Genomic DNA, 12650 nt, shown 5'->3' with positions numbered 1-12650 from the left:
GGGTTGGGGTGGGGGGATAAAGCCAGTGATGGAAAGGTGCTGAGAAGATAGACAATGTGCATCTGATTCATATGCATGAAGAGAGAGTGTGTGTAGGGGGTGGGGGAATGAAAGACAGGGGGTCGTGAGGTTATTACATGGGCGGTCGCAAGCTGTCAGCCCCCACCCCAGACCCTGCTTTGCATCCACCATTTCTAATGGTATTAAATATATTTAAAAGTGTTTTTAATTTATAAGGGGGGGTCGCACTCAGAGGTTTGCTATGTGAAAGGGGTCACCAGTACAAAAGTTTGAGAATAACTGTGCTAGGTTGATGTAGAAATACTCCACAACACTCTAGAGGTAGATGGGAGTTTGTTTTAAGCAACTTGGCCAATGTAGACACATGGGGAGATGAAGCTGAGGTGGTGTAAGGACACACAGAGATGACCTGAAGACACAGACTGAGGAATGACATACGTGATATGTGCATGTTTTGACGTGATGTGGTACCAGCATGTCAGGAAGCAATGTGATGTCACAGAGGTGCCACAGGAGAAAATTCAGAGGGGATATGATGACAAGACAGTACTGTACTGATGCTGCCTGATGCTGTAATGCTACTGTGGGTTGACGTGAGCCAAGTGTGATCATGCAGGGAAGCCATGCAATGATGCAATGTCTCAGCTGGGTGACAGGGCATGGTGCAGTGATGCAGTGTGATGATGTCATCTCTCAGCTGGGTGACATTGGGCATGGTGCAGTGATGCAGTGTGATGATGTCATCTCTCAGCTGGGTGACATTGGGCATGGAGCAGTGATGCAGTGTGATGATGTCATCTCTCAGCTGGGTGGCATGGAGCAGTGATGCAGTGTGATGATGTCATCTCTCAGCTGGGTGACATTGGGCATGGAGAGGGGATGCAGTGTGATGATGTCATCTCTCAGCTGGGTGGCATGGAGCAGTGATGCAGTGTGATGATGTCATCTCTCAGCTGGGTGGCATGGGGAGGAAGACCAGGGTGGGGGCACTGGGTTCACAGGCACTGCACGGGGCTCCCCACTGGGGCAGACCTGGGGGACCCTTGGCGCGGGGACCCCCGGCGAAGAGGCGCGGGGCCTCCGAACTCAAACGTGACCTTTCCCCGCCGTTCCAGAACTGCAACTCCCAGGCGGCACCGCGGCGCAGGAAGGGGCGGGGCATGGCTGGCGAGACCGGAAGCTCCCGGGGTCTCGCGTCACCAAACGCGCCGTCGCTGGGGGCGACAGAGGCGTCGCGAGGGCGGGGACGGTGGCCGGTTGGCGCCGCTGGGCTCGGGGGCCGCGCCATGGCGAAGCAGTACGACACGGTGGACTGTCCCTTCTGCGACGAGGTGTCCAAGTACGAGAAGCTGGCGAAGATCGGGCAGGGCACGTTCGGGTGAGAGCCGGACCCTCCCCAGCCTCCCGGGTCTGCCCCCGCACGGGGTTAGAGGGGCCCAGCCCCCCCCCCGCCAACCCTGGGGTCTGCGGGCCTAGCCCCCCAGCGCCACGGATACCCTCCTTCCTGCTACCCCGGGATCTGAGAGAGAGAGAGAGAGACACACACAGATACTCCCCCCCCCCCCCGGTGCCCTGGGATCCGTGAGAGACTCCCCCCCCCCCCCCCCCCCGTGCCCTGGGATCCGTGAGAGACTCCCCCCCCCCCCCCGGTGCCCTGGGATCCGTGAGAGACTCCCCCCCCCCCCCCGTGCCCTGGGATCCGTGAGAGACTCCCCCCCCCCCCCGGTGCCCTGGGATCCGTGAGAGACTCCCCCCCCCCCCCGGTGCCCTGGGATCCGTGAGAGACTCCCCCCCCCCCCCCCGGTGCCCTGGGATCCGTGAGAGACTCCCCCCCCCCCCCCGGTGCCCTGGGATCCGTGAGAGACTCCACCCCCCCCCCGGTGCCCTGGGATCCGTGAGAGACTCCCCCCCCACCCCCCCCCCCCCGGTGCCCTGGGATGCGTGAGAGACTCCCCCCCCACCCCCACCCCCCCGGTGCCCTGGGATGCGTGAGAGACTCCCCCCCCACCCCCCCCCCCCGGTGCCCTGGGATGCGTGAGAGACTCCCCCCCCACCCCCCCCCCCCGGTGCCCTGGGATGCGTGAGAGACTCTCTCCCCCGCCCCCCGGTGGCCTGGGATGCGTGAGAGACTCTCTCCCCCCCCCCCCCGCCCCCCGGTGCCCTGGGATCGGTGAGAGACTCTCTCCCCCCCCGCCCCCCGGTGCCCTGGGATCGGTGAGAGACTCTCTCCCCCCCCCCCCCGCCCCCCGGTGCCCTGGGATCGGTGAGAGACTCTCCCCCCCCCCCCCCGCCCCCCGGTGCCCTGGGATCGGTGAGAGACTCTCTCCCCCCCGCCCCCCGGTGCCCTGGGATCGGTGAGAGACTCTCTCCCCCCCCCCCCCCGCCCCCCGGTGCCCTGGGATCGGTGAGAGACTCTCTCCCCCCCCCCCGCCCCCCGGTGCCCTGGGATCGGTGAGAGACTCTCTCCCCCCCCCCCCGCCCCCCGGTGCCCTGGGATCGGTGAGAGACTCTCTCCCCCCCCCCCCGCCCCCCGGTGCCCTGGGATCGGTGAGAGACTCTCTCCCCCCCCCCCCCGCCCCCCGGTGCCCTGGGATCGGTGAGAGACTCTCTCCCCCCCCCCCCCGCCCCCCGGTGCCCTGGGATCGGTGAGAGACTCTCTCCCCCCCCCCCCCCGCCCCCCGGTGCCCTGGGATCGGTGAGAGACTCTCTCCCCCCCCCCCCGCCCCCCGGTGCCCTGGGATCGGTGAGAGACTCTCTCCCCCCCCCCCCCGCCCCCCGGTGCCCTGGGATCGGTGAGAGACTCTCTCCCCCCCCCCCCCGCCCCCCGGTGCCCTGGGATCGGTGAGAGACTCTCTCCCCCCCCCCCCCGCCCCCCGGTGCCCTGGGATCGGTGAGAGACTCTCTCCCCCCCCCCCCCGCCCCCCGGTGCCCTGGGATCGGTGAGAGACTCTCTCCCCCCCCCCCCCGCCCCCCGGTGCCCTGGGATCGGTGAGAGACTCTCTCCCTCCCCCCCCCGCCCCCCGGTGCCCTGGGATCGGTGAGAGACTCTCTCCCTCCCCCCCCCGCCCCCCGGTGCCCTGGGATCGGTGAGAGACTCTCTCCCTCCCCCCCCCGCCCCCCGGTGCCCTGGGATCGGTGAGAGACTCTCTCCCTCCCCCCCCCGCCCCCCGGTGCCCTGGGATCGGTGAGAGACTCTCTCCCTCCCCCCCCCGCCCCCCGGTGCCCTGGGATCGGTGAGAGACTCTCTCCCTCCCCCCCCCGCCCCCCGGTGCCCTGGGATCGGTGAGAGACTCTCTCCCCCCCCCCCCCGCCCCCCGGTGCCCTGGGATCGGTGAGAGACCTCCCCCCCCCCCCCGCCCCCCGGTGCCCTGGGATCGGTGAGAGACTCTCTCCCTCCCCCCCCCGCCCCCCGGTGCCCTGGGATCGGTGAGAGACTCTCTCCCTCCCCCCCCGCCCCCCGGTGCCCTGGGATCGGTGAGAGACCTCCCCCCCCCCCCCCGCCCCCCGGTGCCCTGGGATCGGTGAGAGACTCTCTCCCCCCGCCCCCCGGTGCCCTGGGATCGGTGAGAGACCTCCCCCCCCCCCGCCCCCCGGTGCCCTGGGATCGGTGAGAGACCTCCCCCCCCCCCCCGCCCCCCGGTGCCCTGGGATCGGTGAGAGACCTCCCCCCCCCCCCGTCCCCCGGTGCCCTGGGATCGGTGAGAGACCTCCCCCCCCCGTCCCCCGGTGCCCTGGGATCCGTGTGAGACTCCCCCCCCCGCCCCCCGGTGCCCTGGGATCCGTGTGAGACTCCCCCCCCCGCCCCCCGGTGCCCTGGGATCCGTGTGAGACTCCCCCCCCGCCCCCCGGTGCCCTGGGGTCTGTGTGAGACTCCCCCCACCCCACCCCACCCCCCGGTGCCCTGGGTTCTGTGTGAGATTCTTTCCTGAATACCTCCACATCTGAGATTCCTCCTGTACCCTTCCTGCCACCTCTTGGAATCGGTGAGGCCTGCCTCCAAAACTCTCCTGGGGATCTGTGAGAGTCCTACCCCATTGCCATTCTCTCACATGCCCTGGAATCTGAGAGCCTGCTCTCTACAGGAGATCGTGGTGTTTCTTGGCATGAAGGGGGAGGACCTGGGTTAGGCAGAGGGTCAGCACAGAGCTGCCTGTGTGAAAGTGTAGAAATGTCTTGTTTGGTCTTGCCTGGCTGTGCCTGCTCTACTTGGCCACTTCAACTCCTCCAGGAGTGCTCACGTATTTCCGTCCTCTCTGCAGGGAAGTGTTCAAAGCAAAACATCGACAGACTGGCAAGAAGGTGGCTCTGAAGAAAGTGTTGATGGAAAATGAGAAGGAGGGGGTAAGATAGATGGGCATGTGCCTGTACTGTGTATGGTGTGGGAGGATGGGAGTTTGAGAGCTGGGCATATGTCTTTAGTAGACAAAGACAGAATCTTTGTCTGGGATGTGACAAGGAAATTCATTGTGTGTGTAACTTTGCAGGACCTTCTGCAGTAAAAACCAGTATGGAAATGGATAAAGTAATATACAAGACTGAAAGTGGTGTGCTTCCCTATGTATCAGGAAAGTGATTTGGTTAAAAAACCTCTTTCCATATTGCCTTTTTGTGTGTCTGAGTCACATCTCTGTTGATCCAAATAAGGTTTTACTTCCGTTAACATGGTAGTGTTGATACACTGAAGAGATGGGGAGCTGAATTCTAATCAGGATCACACATGAACAAAATGTGTCCATATTCCGATGACAAACATCTGTATTGCTGGGGACCTCATAAGAAGCAAAACCAGACTGGATTCTCTTCCACATCTCACTTAGGTTTTTTTAGTAGTTGGTGCTACACCCTAAGGGCCTGATCCTGTTTGGGGTTCAGGACACTCAACTTCTACTTAAGTTACTAGGTGCTAAGAGTTGTAAACTGAGCAGACTGGAACTGGAAGTCACAGTGAATAAAACTGGAACTGCACAATGTAGGTTTTAGCCTCTGTTCTGACCCTAGCTGCACTTTGTCCACATTTAAGTCTGCTTGAATACATCTCCTCTTCGAGATTTCTGCCATAATTTTCTCTCTTCCCTCCTCCGCCGCTCCCCCCCCTTCCCCGCAACCTCCTTTAGACTAGATTGGGATATTCTCTTGCAATTCTGACTTGTGGCTCTCTATCTCCTTGTTAGTTCCCCATCACAGCCCTACGTGAGATCAAAATCCTTCAGCTGCTCAAGCATGAAAATGTGGTGAACCTCATAGAAATCTGCAGGACCAAAGGTAGCATGTTTTAGTTCCCTCTTTTTGTTTTGTTCACTAACATCAGTTGATCTCCAGTGTACCCTTTATTTTTCTTTCAGTGAGATGCACTTGTCCAATACAAAATAGCCTGGTTTGTCCAAAGATTTTGTTGGATACCTGTCTCCTTTGGATAACAGTGGCCTGCTGAATGCCCTTGGGCAGGTCACTGCCCCTCCCTGTGCCTCAGTTTTCCCATCTGTAAAACTGGGGTAAATGATACTGACCTGCTTTGTGAAGTGCTTTGAGGTGTTTGGATGAAAAGAGCTACATGGTGGTGGTGTGTTATATGAGCGTTAACACCTGATTCGCCTCAGTTAGCATAGCTCTGACTGTGTCGCAGCTCGACTAGAAGACGCCTTTGTAAGCTTTTTCGAAATACTGTGTTGCTACAGTTGAAGGCGTGTGCGTGAGATTATAAAACTCATGTTTCTGGGTTTTTTTAACAACAACAAAACACTGGAGAGAAACTTGACATACAAGTTTCTCAGCCTGAAAGTGGTTGGTTGGTTTTTTACACATGTCCTTTCTTTAAAAAACCGAACAAACAAAAAACCCCAATGGTGCTAATATCCCATTAATAGCGGGAGCACTCCCTCTTCTTGTTTAAAAACATTGTTTAACACAGGCTGGCTCTTTTTATAAACTTTGTATTCATGACATGCTCTGCAGCTGATTTGCTCAGAGCTCCCCTACTGTGGCTGGTAACTGTAAGCACTTTGGTCAATGGATTCAAAGGCTTTCTGGTTCCACGGTGCAGTCACTTGAATGCCTGGTTGTCCGCCCACTGCATTGCAAGCTTTGTCTCTTTGGGACAGTGCGTGTGTCTCCTCTGTGTTTGTATAGTGCTAACATCTGCGCTCCTGGAAGCAAATAATATAATCTGAGGCTGCGTAAAACCTTCTGTTATGTATTACAGCATTTGAGAAATAGAAGATTCCTTGGTTTTGCTCAGTCTTCGGTTGTTCATCCTCCTGGGCTTCATTTTGGATCCCCCACCTCCCCCCAATATATTAAATCTAAAAAACATAAGAATGTGACTGGAAGGGTCTTTCTGGGTCATCAAGTACAGTCCTCTGCTATGAGCAGGCAGCCCTGTCATATAATCTTACTCGTAAACTTATCAAGCTCCATCTTAAAGCCAGATGGGTGTCTTGCCCTCACTACTATTGTTGAGAGGCTGTTCCAGAACCTCATTCCTCTGATGGTTATAGACCTTCTAATCTCCAGACCAAGTTTACCTGTGGCCAGTTTATCTCCATTTGTTCTTGTACAACATTGTCCTTTAGCTTCACTAGCTCTTCTGCCTCCTTGGTGTATTTCTAGAGAGCAGTCATTCCCTCTCAGCCTTCACTTTGCTAGGTTAAACTTTCCCTCTCAGAAGACAGGTCACCCTAGGAGCTCACCACTCTGAAATGTGCCTTATGTTATGTACACATGCCGTGATCTTCACTGCTGTAACCCTCCTCCTCCATTCTCCCTACTTCTCCTTTGGATAGCCTTATGGGTATCTAGATGCTGAGGTTCTTGGTGGCCAGGGATGTCCCCATTTCTCTGTATAGCTATGGCTGTGTAATTGAAGACTCTGGGGGTACGTGGTGAAAGGGGGCAGGCGAGGTGGAAGTTGTGTGTTCACCCTGACGCTCGATTGTGACCTTAACGTAGAGTTATGTCGTGTTTTCTATTTCTTAGTCATGTGGCAAAGCCTGGTCAGCGTCCGGTGCTAGAAGTTGACACGGAAAGCTAGCCATCAGTGTGGGGGAGAGAACTGTTTGGGTTGATAGACCTCCTTAACAACCACACATCGCTTCTCTCGTAGCCTCCCCATACAATCGCTGCAAGGGCAGCATCTATCTGGTGTTCGATTTCTGTGAGCACGATCTCGCAGGCCTCCTCAGCAACGCCCATGTGAAGTTCACGCTGTCTGAGATCAAGAAAGTGATGCAGATGTTGCTGAATGGACTTTACTACATCCACAGGAATAAGGTAAAGGGCGGGATCTGTATTCCCTTGCTGCATGGCTTGAGGGCTGAGATTGCAGTGGCTTTGTGTGTGCCCTTCTGAGATACAGGCATGTGAGCACAGGCCAGTGTCTCTAGCGGGGCTGCTAGTTCTGCACACTCACACTCTGGGATGTGTGTGCTTTTCAGGGTGGCTTAGCACGGAATCAGTAACGATTATTCTCAGTCTCAGGGTTTGATGCTGGGAGGCTTTTTTATAGGCCGGGGGAGTGGGAAGTGTTAGCAGAGCCAGTGATGGCCAAGTAAAAACTTAGGATGTATTTTCAAAGAGGGAGAAGGATGCTCTGGAGGATCCTTATGAAGTTCTCCCAACCCACCATGGCGTTTGTAACACTGCAGAATAGAGTGTCCAAAGAAGTGATACACCTGAAAACTAAATTTAAGCGTGACCTGTGTTCTAAGTTCAGGAGCTAATGCATAGCTGTGCTGTGATAGCTAACATGAGGGCCCAGGACTGACTGGGCCATGTCATCTGCACTCACCCTGGCTCTCCCAGGGCAGGGGTGAGGCACATTAGCTGCTGTGGGGATGCTTGTCACACTACCGCCTGTGCTCTGTCTGTCCTGTGGGTGACCGAGGGTTATGGTTGCAGTACCTCTCACCAGTTCTAGATCCTCAGCTGTAACTTTCCCCTCCAGCCAACTCCATGCTCAGTGAGATGCTCCCAATGGGTTTATTTTCTGTTGTGTTCATCCATGTTCAATCCTAGCCTTTCCAATGTTTCTTTTCCAGGGTCGGAATGCCCCACTCACCTTCCTGGTGGTGGGGATCTTTGTGATGAAGATAGAGCTGGATCCAGCGGAAGATGACTTAATGGCTTAACCTTTCAATTTCCCTCCTTTGTGCAGATCTTGCACCGGGATATGAAAGCTGCAAATGTACTGATCACCCGAGATGGGGTCCTGAAACTGGCAGACTTTGGTTTGGCTCGAGCCTTCAGCCTGGCAAAAAACAGTCAGCCCAACCGCTACACCAACCGGGTGGTGACTCTGTGGTATCGGCCTCCAGAGCTTCTCTTAGGTGGGTGGGAGGCTTGGCCAGAGGAGAAATTGCACAGGGAATTCTCCCATCTTCTGTTTGAAGAAAAGGAGGACTTGTGGCACCTTAGAGATGAACAAATTTATTTGAGCATAAGCTTTCGTGAGCTACAGCTCACTTCATCGGATGCATTCCCGATGAAGTGAGCTGTAGCTCACGAAAGCTTAAATTTGTTAGTCTCTAAGGTGCCACAAGTACTCCTTTTCTTTTTGCGAATATAGACTAACATGGCTGCTACTCTGAAACCCATCTTTTGTTTGTTTCTCTTTCCCCTGTCCCCTTTACTATTTTGTTCTCTCAGTCTGGTGCATGCAAAGCTCTTATTATTAGAGTCTAAGTGGTTAATCTAGTGCCGCTGTCTTTAGGGGAACGGGACTATGGCCCCCCCATTGATCTCTGGGGTGCAGGCTGCATCATGGCAGAGATGTGGACTCGCAGCCCCATCATGCAGGGGAACACGGAACAACACCAGCTCACTCTCATCAGCCAGCTCTGTGGATCCATCACTCCGGAGGTAGGGGCCCCAAAGCACGGGAATGCAGCACCTGTGGGGAAACTGCAATGAAACTGAATGGGCATGGGTTTAGAAACCTGGAACCCCGCAGTCTAATCCTGCCTCTGAGACTGACCTGCTGGGTGACCTTAAGCAAGTAATAGACCTATCGGCTGCATTTAAAGGGGGCATCCTTACATCTCAAGAGTGATGAGAGCTGTGCTCAAGGGGTGCATTGCTCCATGAAGAGATCAAACATGTTTACTGTATCCAGAATGATACACTGCCCTGTTCTAGCACCTCTACCAAAGATAAACAGTGAATTTAGCCTCTCCCCCTGTGAGGTGAGTATCACCCCCTGGGATGGGCTGGACCCCCTGGGATGTCACCTGGGGTGCTGGGATGCCTCTGAGTCAGACTATTCTGCCAGCCTTGGCCCCCTTTTACCTGGTCTTACTGGGCTGGGCTTCCCAGCCTTTTCCAGCCAAGCGCACAGGCAGGGCCGCACCCAGCTGCGCAGAGAGACAGAGATCTGCTCTGAGAAGGCTCAGCTTAAGGGGCTTGCCACAGCATCCTGACGTCCACCCCCCCTTGGAGTACAGACCCAAAATTACATGAAATTTGCCTCTTCCCTCAATGTGGAGGAGGGTATGCACAACTTCTTGCCCCCCAGTTAGAAATCACATCAACTGGGTTGTATTATAAACCAGAAATAAATGTATTAACTGTAACAGGTGTATTTTAAGTAGCTAAGGAAGTAGCAGACAGAACAAGGCAGATTACTAAGAAAATAAAACAGTGTGCAAACTAAGCTTAATGCACTAAAGAAACTGGGTACATGTAAGTTCTCACCCTAAATGTGGTTCTAATAATCTTCTTCACAGACCAGACACCCTTCCAGCCTGGGTCCAGTTCTTTTCCCCCCAGTTCAGTCTTAGTTGTTTCTAGCAGTCATCTTGGGTGGGGTAGCAGGGGAGAACTGATGACCTGGAGTACCTCATTTTTTCCCCCCCCCATTAAATAGGATTTACATAAGGTGGGAATCCTTTGTTTCCTAGTTTGACCCCTCTTCCCTTACAGTGGAAAGTTACAAGAAGTCCCAGGTAATGTTTTAGTATCAGGTGACAAGACCACCTGACCCTGTAGGGCCCCTGTAGCCATTCTTCAGAGGCTGACTCACAGGAAGACTAAGCTCTTTTACAGTCCATTGTCTCTTGCTGATGGGCCTGTTGTACCTGAAGTGTTAGCAGTGGGCATCACCCAAAGTAACAGTTGAAATACAGATACATAGTCAATATTCCTAATTTCAGATACAGAAATGACACATGCATACAAATTGGATAACCACTTTCAGTAAATCATAACCTTTCCAATGGTATCTCACATGAGCCATCTTGCGTAAAGTATATCTCAGTTATGTCACATTCATATCAAGCATATTTTCCTAAAGAATATGGAATGACACGTCACACCCCCATTTTACAGCTGGGGAAATTGAGTCACAGAGCTGAAGTTATTTGCTCAGAGTTTCTCAACAAGTCAGTGAGAGAACTGAGAATTGAACCCAGGTCTCTCAGCTTCCAGTCCTGCGCTTTAGCCACAGGATAATCCTCAACCGCTGTCATATTAGGGAGTTGGTAATAGGCTATTACTTAATATTACAGCAAGAGGGGGGGTGCTTTTCATTTCTAGGTTGTGGGTCTGAATCTGTCTGATACATGGCACCAATCACATTGGTAAACTTGCCACCATCTTGCGGCTATTGAGAGGTCTGTGTGAAATGAATTCGGTGCCAGCCTTGTTGCTAGTTGACCATTCTTTCTCAGACCACCACCATTTTTGGCTTTAGTTTTTTCAGAAGAGAGGCCAATGTCTTGAGTTAGTCATTGCGTCTGAACCCCTAGAGATGGTCCCTTCAAGTCAGGATTGTGGCACAGTGGGGCATGATAGATAGACTTACACTGCTGCTGCCTGATTATACCTGTGCTATGGATAAATAGGAGGCTGATCTCCAGGTCTGTCAGGTTGTAACCTTCACTGGTATAGATGAATGTATTACCCCTTTAAAATAAACAAAAGCTTGCCACGTTCCACCCAGAGCTGGACTGATGGGGAGGGGGTGCGTTTGCAAAGGGCTCTGGGCTCTGCTGGGATGAAAGGTGCTGTATAAATTTAAGTTATTCGGTTGGCTTTTTCTTTTGTGTATTCTCATAATTGTCTAGCCCATGTTACTGTGCAGCTGCTGTCTGATGTCTAAGAGAATTAGAGTATCAAAGAGCAGCTTAAAGGTACGCTGCTAGATTTTTCCCACTGATCCTCCCTCCCCCCCCCCCCCCCCGCCCCGTATCTCCAAGTGCAATATCTGCCTTACGGGTTTGTACTGCTGCTCGTCTCTGTAGCAATTGTATGCATTCCGCTTTCGACTGCAACAGTAAAATCCCTAATGGATGTCATGGGGCCCTAGAGGGTGTGTAGTGAAAGAACTGGTTTGTTTGTTTCTCCACTACAGCTGAATGCAGCATGCATGTGGGGTTTAATTAGGGCACCAACATCAGGCTCTAAAACGGTTTAGCTGTCTTCTCTCTAAGGCTGATCTCCCTTATGCTCCCTCTAGGTTTGGCCAAATGTGGATAAGTATGAGCTGTACCAGAAACTGGACCTGCCCAAGGGCCAAAAGCGCAAGGTTAAAGATCGCCTGAAAGCCTATGTCAAAGACCCTTACGCTCTGGATCTTATAGACAAACTGCTCGTTCTGGATCCTGCCCAAAGAATAGACAGTGACGATGCATTGAATCATGACTTCTTCTGGTCGGACCCGATGCCCTCTGATCTCAAGAACATGCTCTCCACCCACAATCAATCAATGTTTGAGTACCTGGCTCCACCCAGGAGAAGAGGTGGACACATGCCGCAGCAGCCAGCTAATCAGGGCAGGAATCCAGCTGCAACCAATCAGACAGAGTTTGACAGAGTGTTTTAACTGGTGGGGGCCCGGAAAAGTGAGTAGGGAGCAGGCTGAGTTTTCTTTGAAATACCCTTACGTTCTTCAGTCTCTTGTAGCAGCAGCTCTGATGGAAAGGAGGTGCAGGGCCTGGTCTGAGATGTTGGGCTGGACGAACTGTCTGGAACAATTGTGTGCATAAAGGAAGGGGGCTGTCCCTAGATGTCCTTGGGAGCTGTTTCCAAGGGCCTGGGATCATCTCTCAGCCTATCTGGCCCAGAGTTTCTGCCTCAGCCCCCAGAAATAGCATCTCTTTACCAGTAGCTGGATCTAATGGGTCATTTCTGTTGAGGAGCCACTGTTGGAGAAGGTTTTGTCACTGCCCAAGCTTTACAGCACTGGAGAACATGACTGGGTGACTCATTAATTGAACTGCTGCTGCAGCTGGCAGGATAGATCGGCTCACTTTGGGAACTGCCTCAGATCTCTTCTGAATTGCTCATGTGTGGCTGCAGTTCCCCATGTGGTCCTTCCTTCTGCAGGGAGCTTCCCTTGTTGTGTGTAGGGTGGGGGTCGCATTGCTGAGTGCCACTGAGCTCTTTGTGTGTGTGTCTTCCTTCCGTGGAGCCAGTGGGATTGGTACAGACAAAACGCCTCCACATTCAAGAACTAGCTCGCACCATGTTCAAGACTGCAGCAAGTCCTTCTGGTTCAGACAGGGTCAGAGCCTATGAGAAACAAAGGGTCGCAGCGACTAATCAGGAGGGAGTGGGGGTGCTCGTTACTGTTGCTCTGACCAGGAGGATCCGTCTGAGTCGTTGCTTTCAATACAAGTTCATCATGCTTTGTGTTCAGC

The 12650-nt window shown here is 54.0% G+C and overlaps 2 protein-coding genes across 2 annotated transcripts in view; one reads left to right on the top strand and one right to left on the bottom strand.

The window, feature by feature from the left end:
- The window catches only part of LOC142000013 (uncharacterized), a 23494-nt gene extending 22185 nt beyond the window's left edge, over positions 1 to 1309 (bottom strand). The window contains exon 1 of the mRNA XM_074973991.1: positions 1054 to 1309. Within this exon, the coding sequence (XP_074830092.1) occupies positions 1054 to 1309 (256 nt within the window). The remainder of the gene's footprint in view (positions 1 to 1053) is intronic.
- Positions 1206 to 12650, top strand: CDK9 (cyclin dependent kinase 9). Its single transcript, XM_074973342.1, has 7 exons — positions 1206 to 1399; positions 4281 to 4362; positions 5193 to 5283; positions 7121 to 7287; positions 8171 to 8342; positions 8726 to 8874; positions 11468 to 12650. The coding sequence occupies exons 1-7, from the start codon at positions 1308 to 1310 to the stop codon at positions 11831 to 11833; spliced, it is 1119 nt and encodes a 372-aa protein (XP_074829443.1). The 5' UTR covers positions 1206 to 1307; the 3' UTR covers positions 11834 to 12650.

Source organism: Natator depressus, chromosome 16, assembly GCF_965152275.1.
Source record: "Natator depressus isolate rNatDep1 chromosome 16, rNatDep2.hap1, whole genome shotgun sequence".
NCBI classification, from domain to species: domain Eukaryota; kingdom Metazoa; phylum Chordata; order Testudines; family Cheloniidae; genus Natator; species Natator depressus.
Note: the sequence above shows the minus strand (reverse complement) of the source record. Positions and strands in the feature narration are given on the sequence as shown.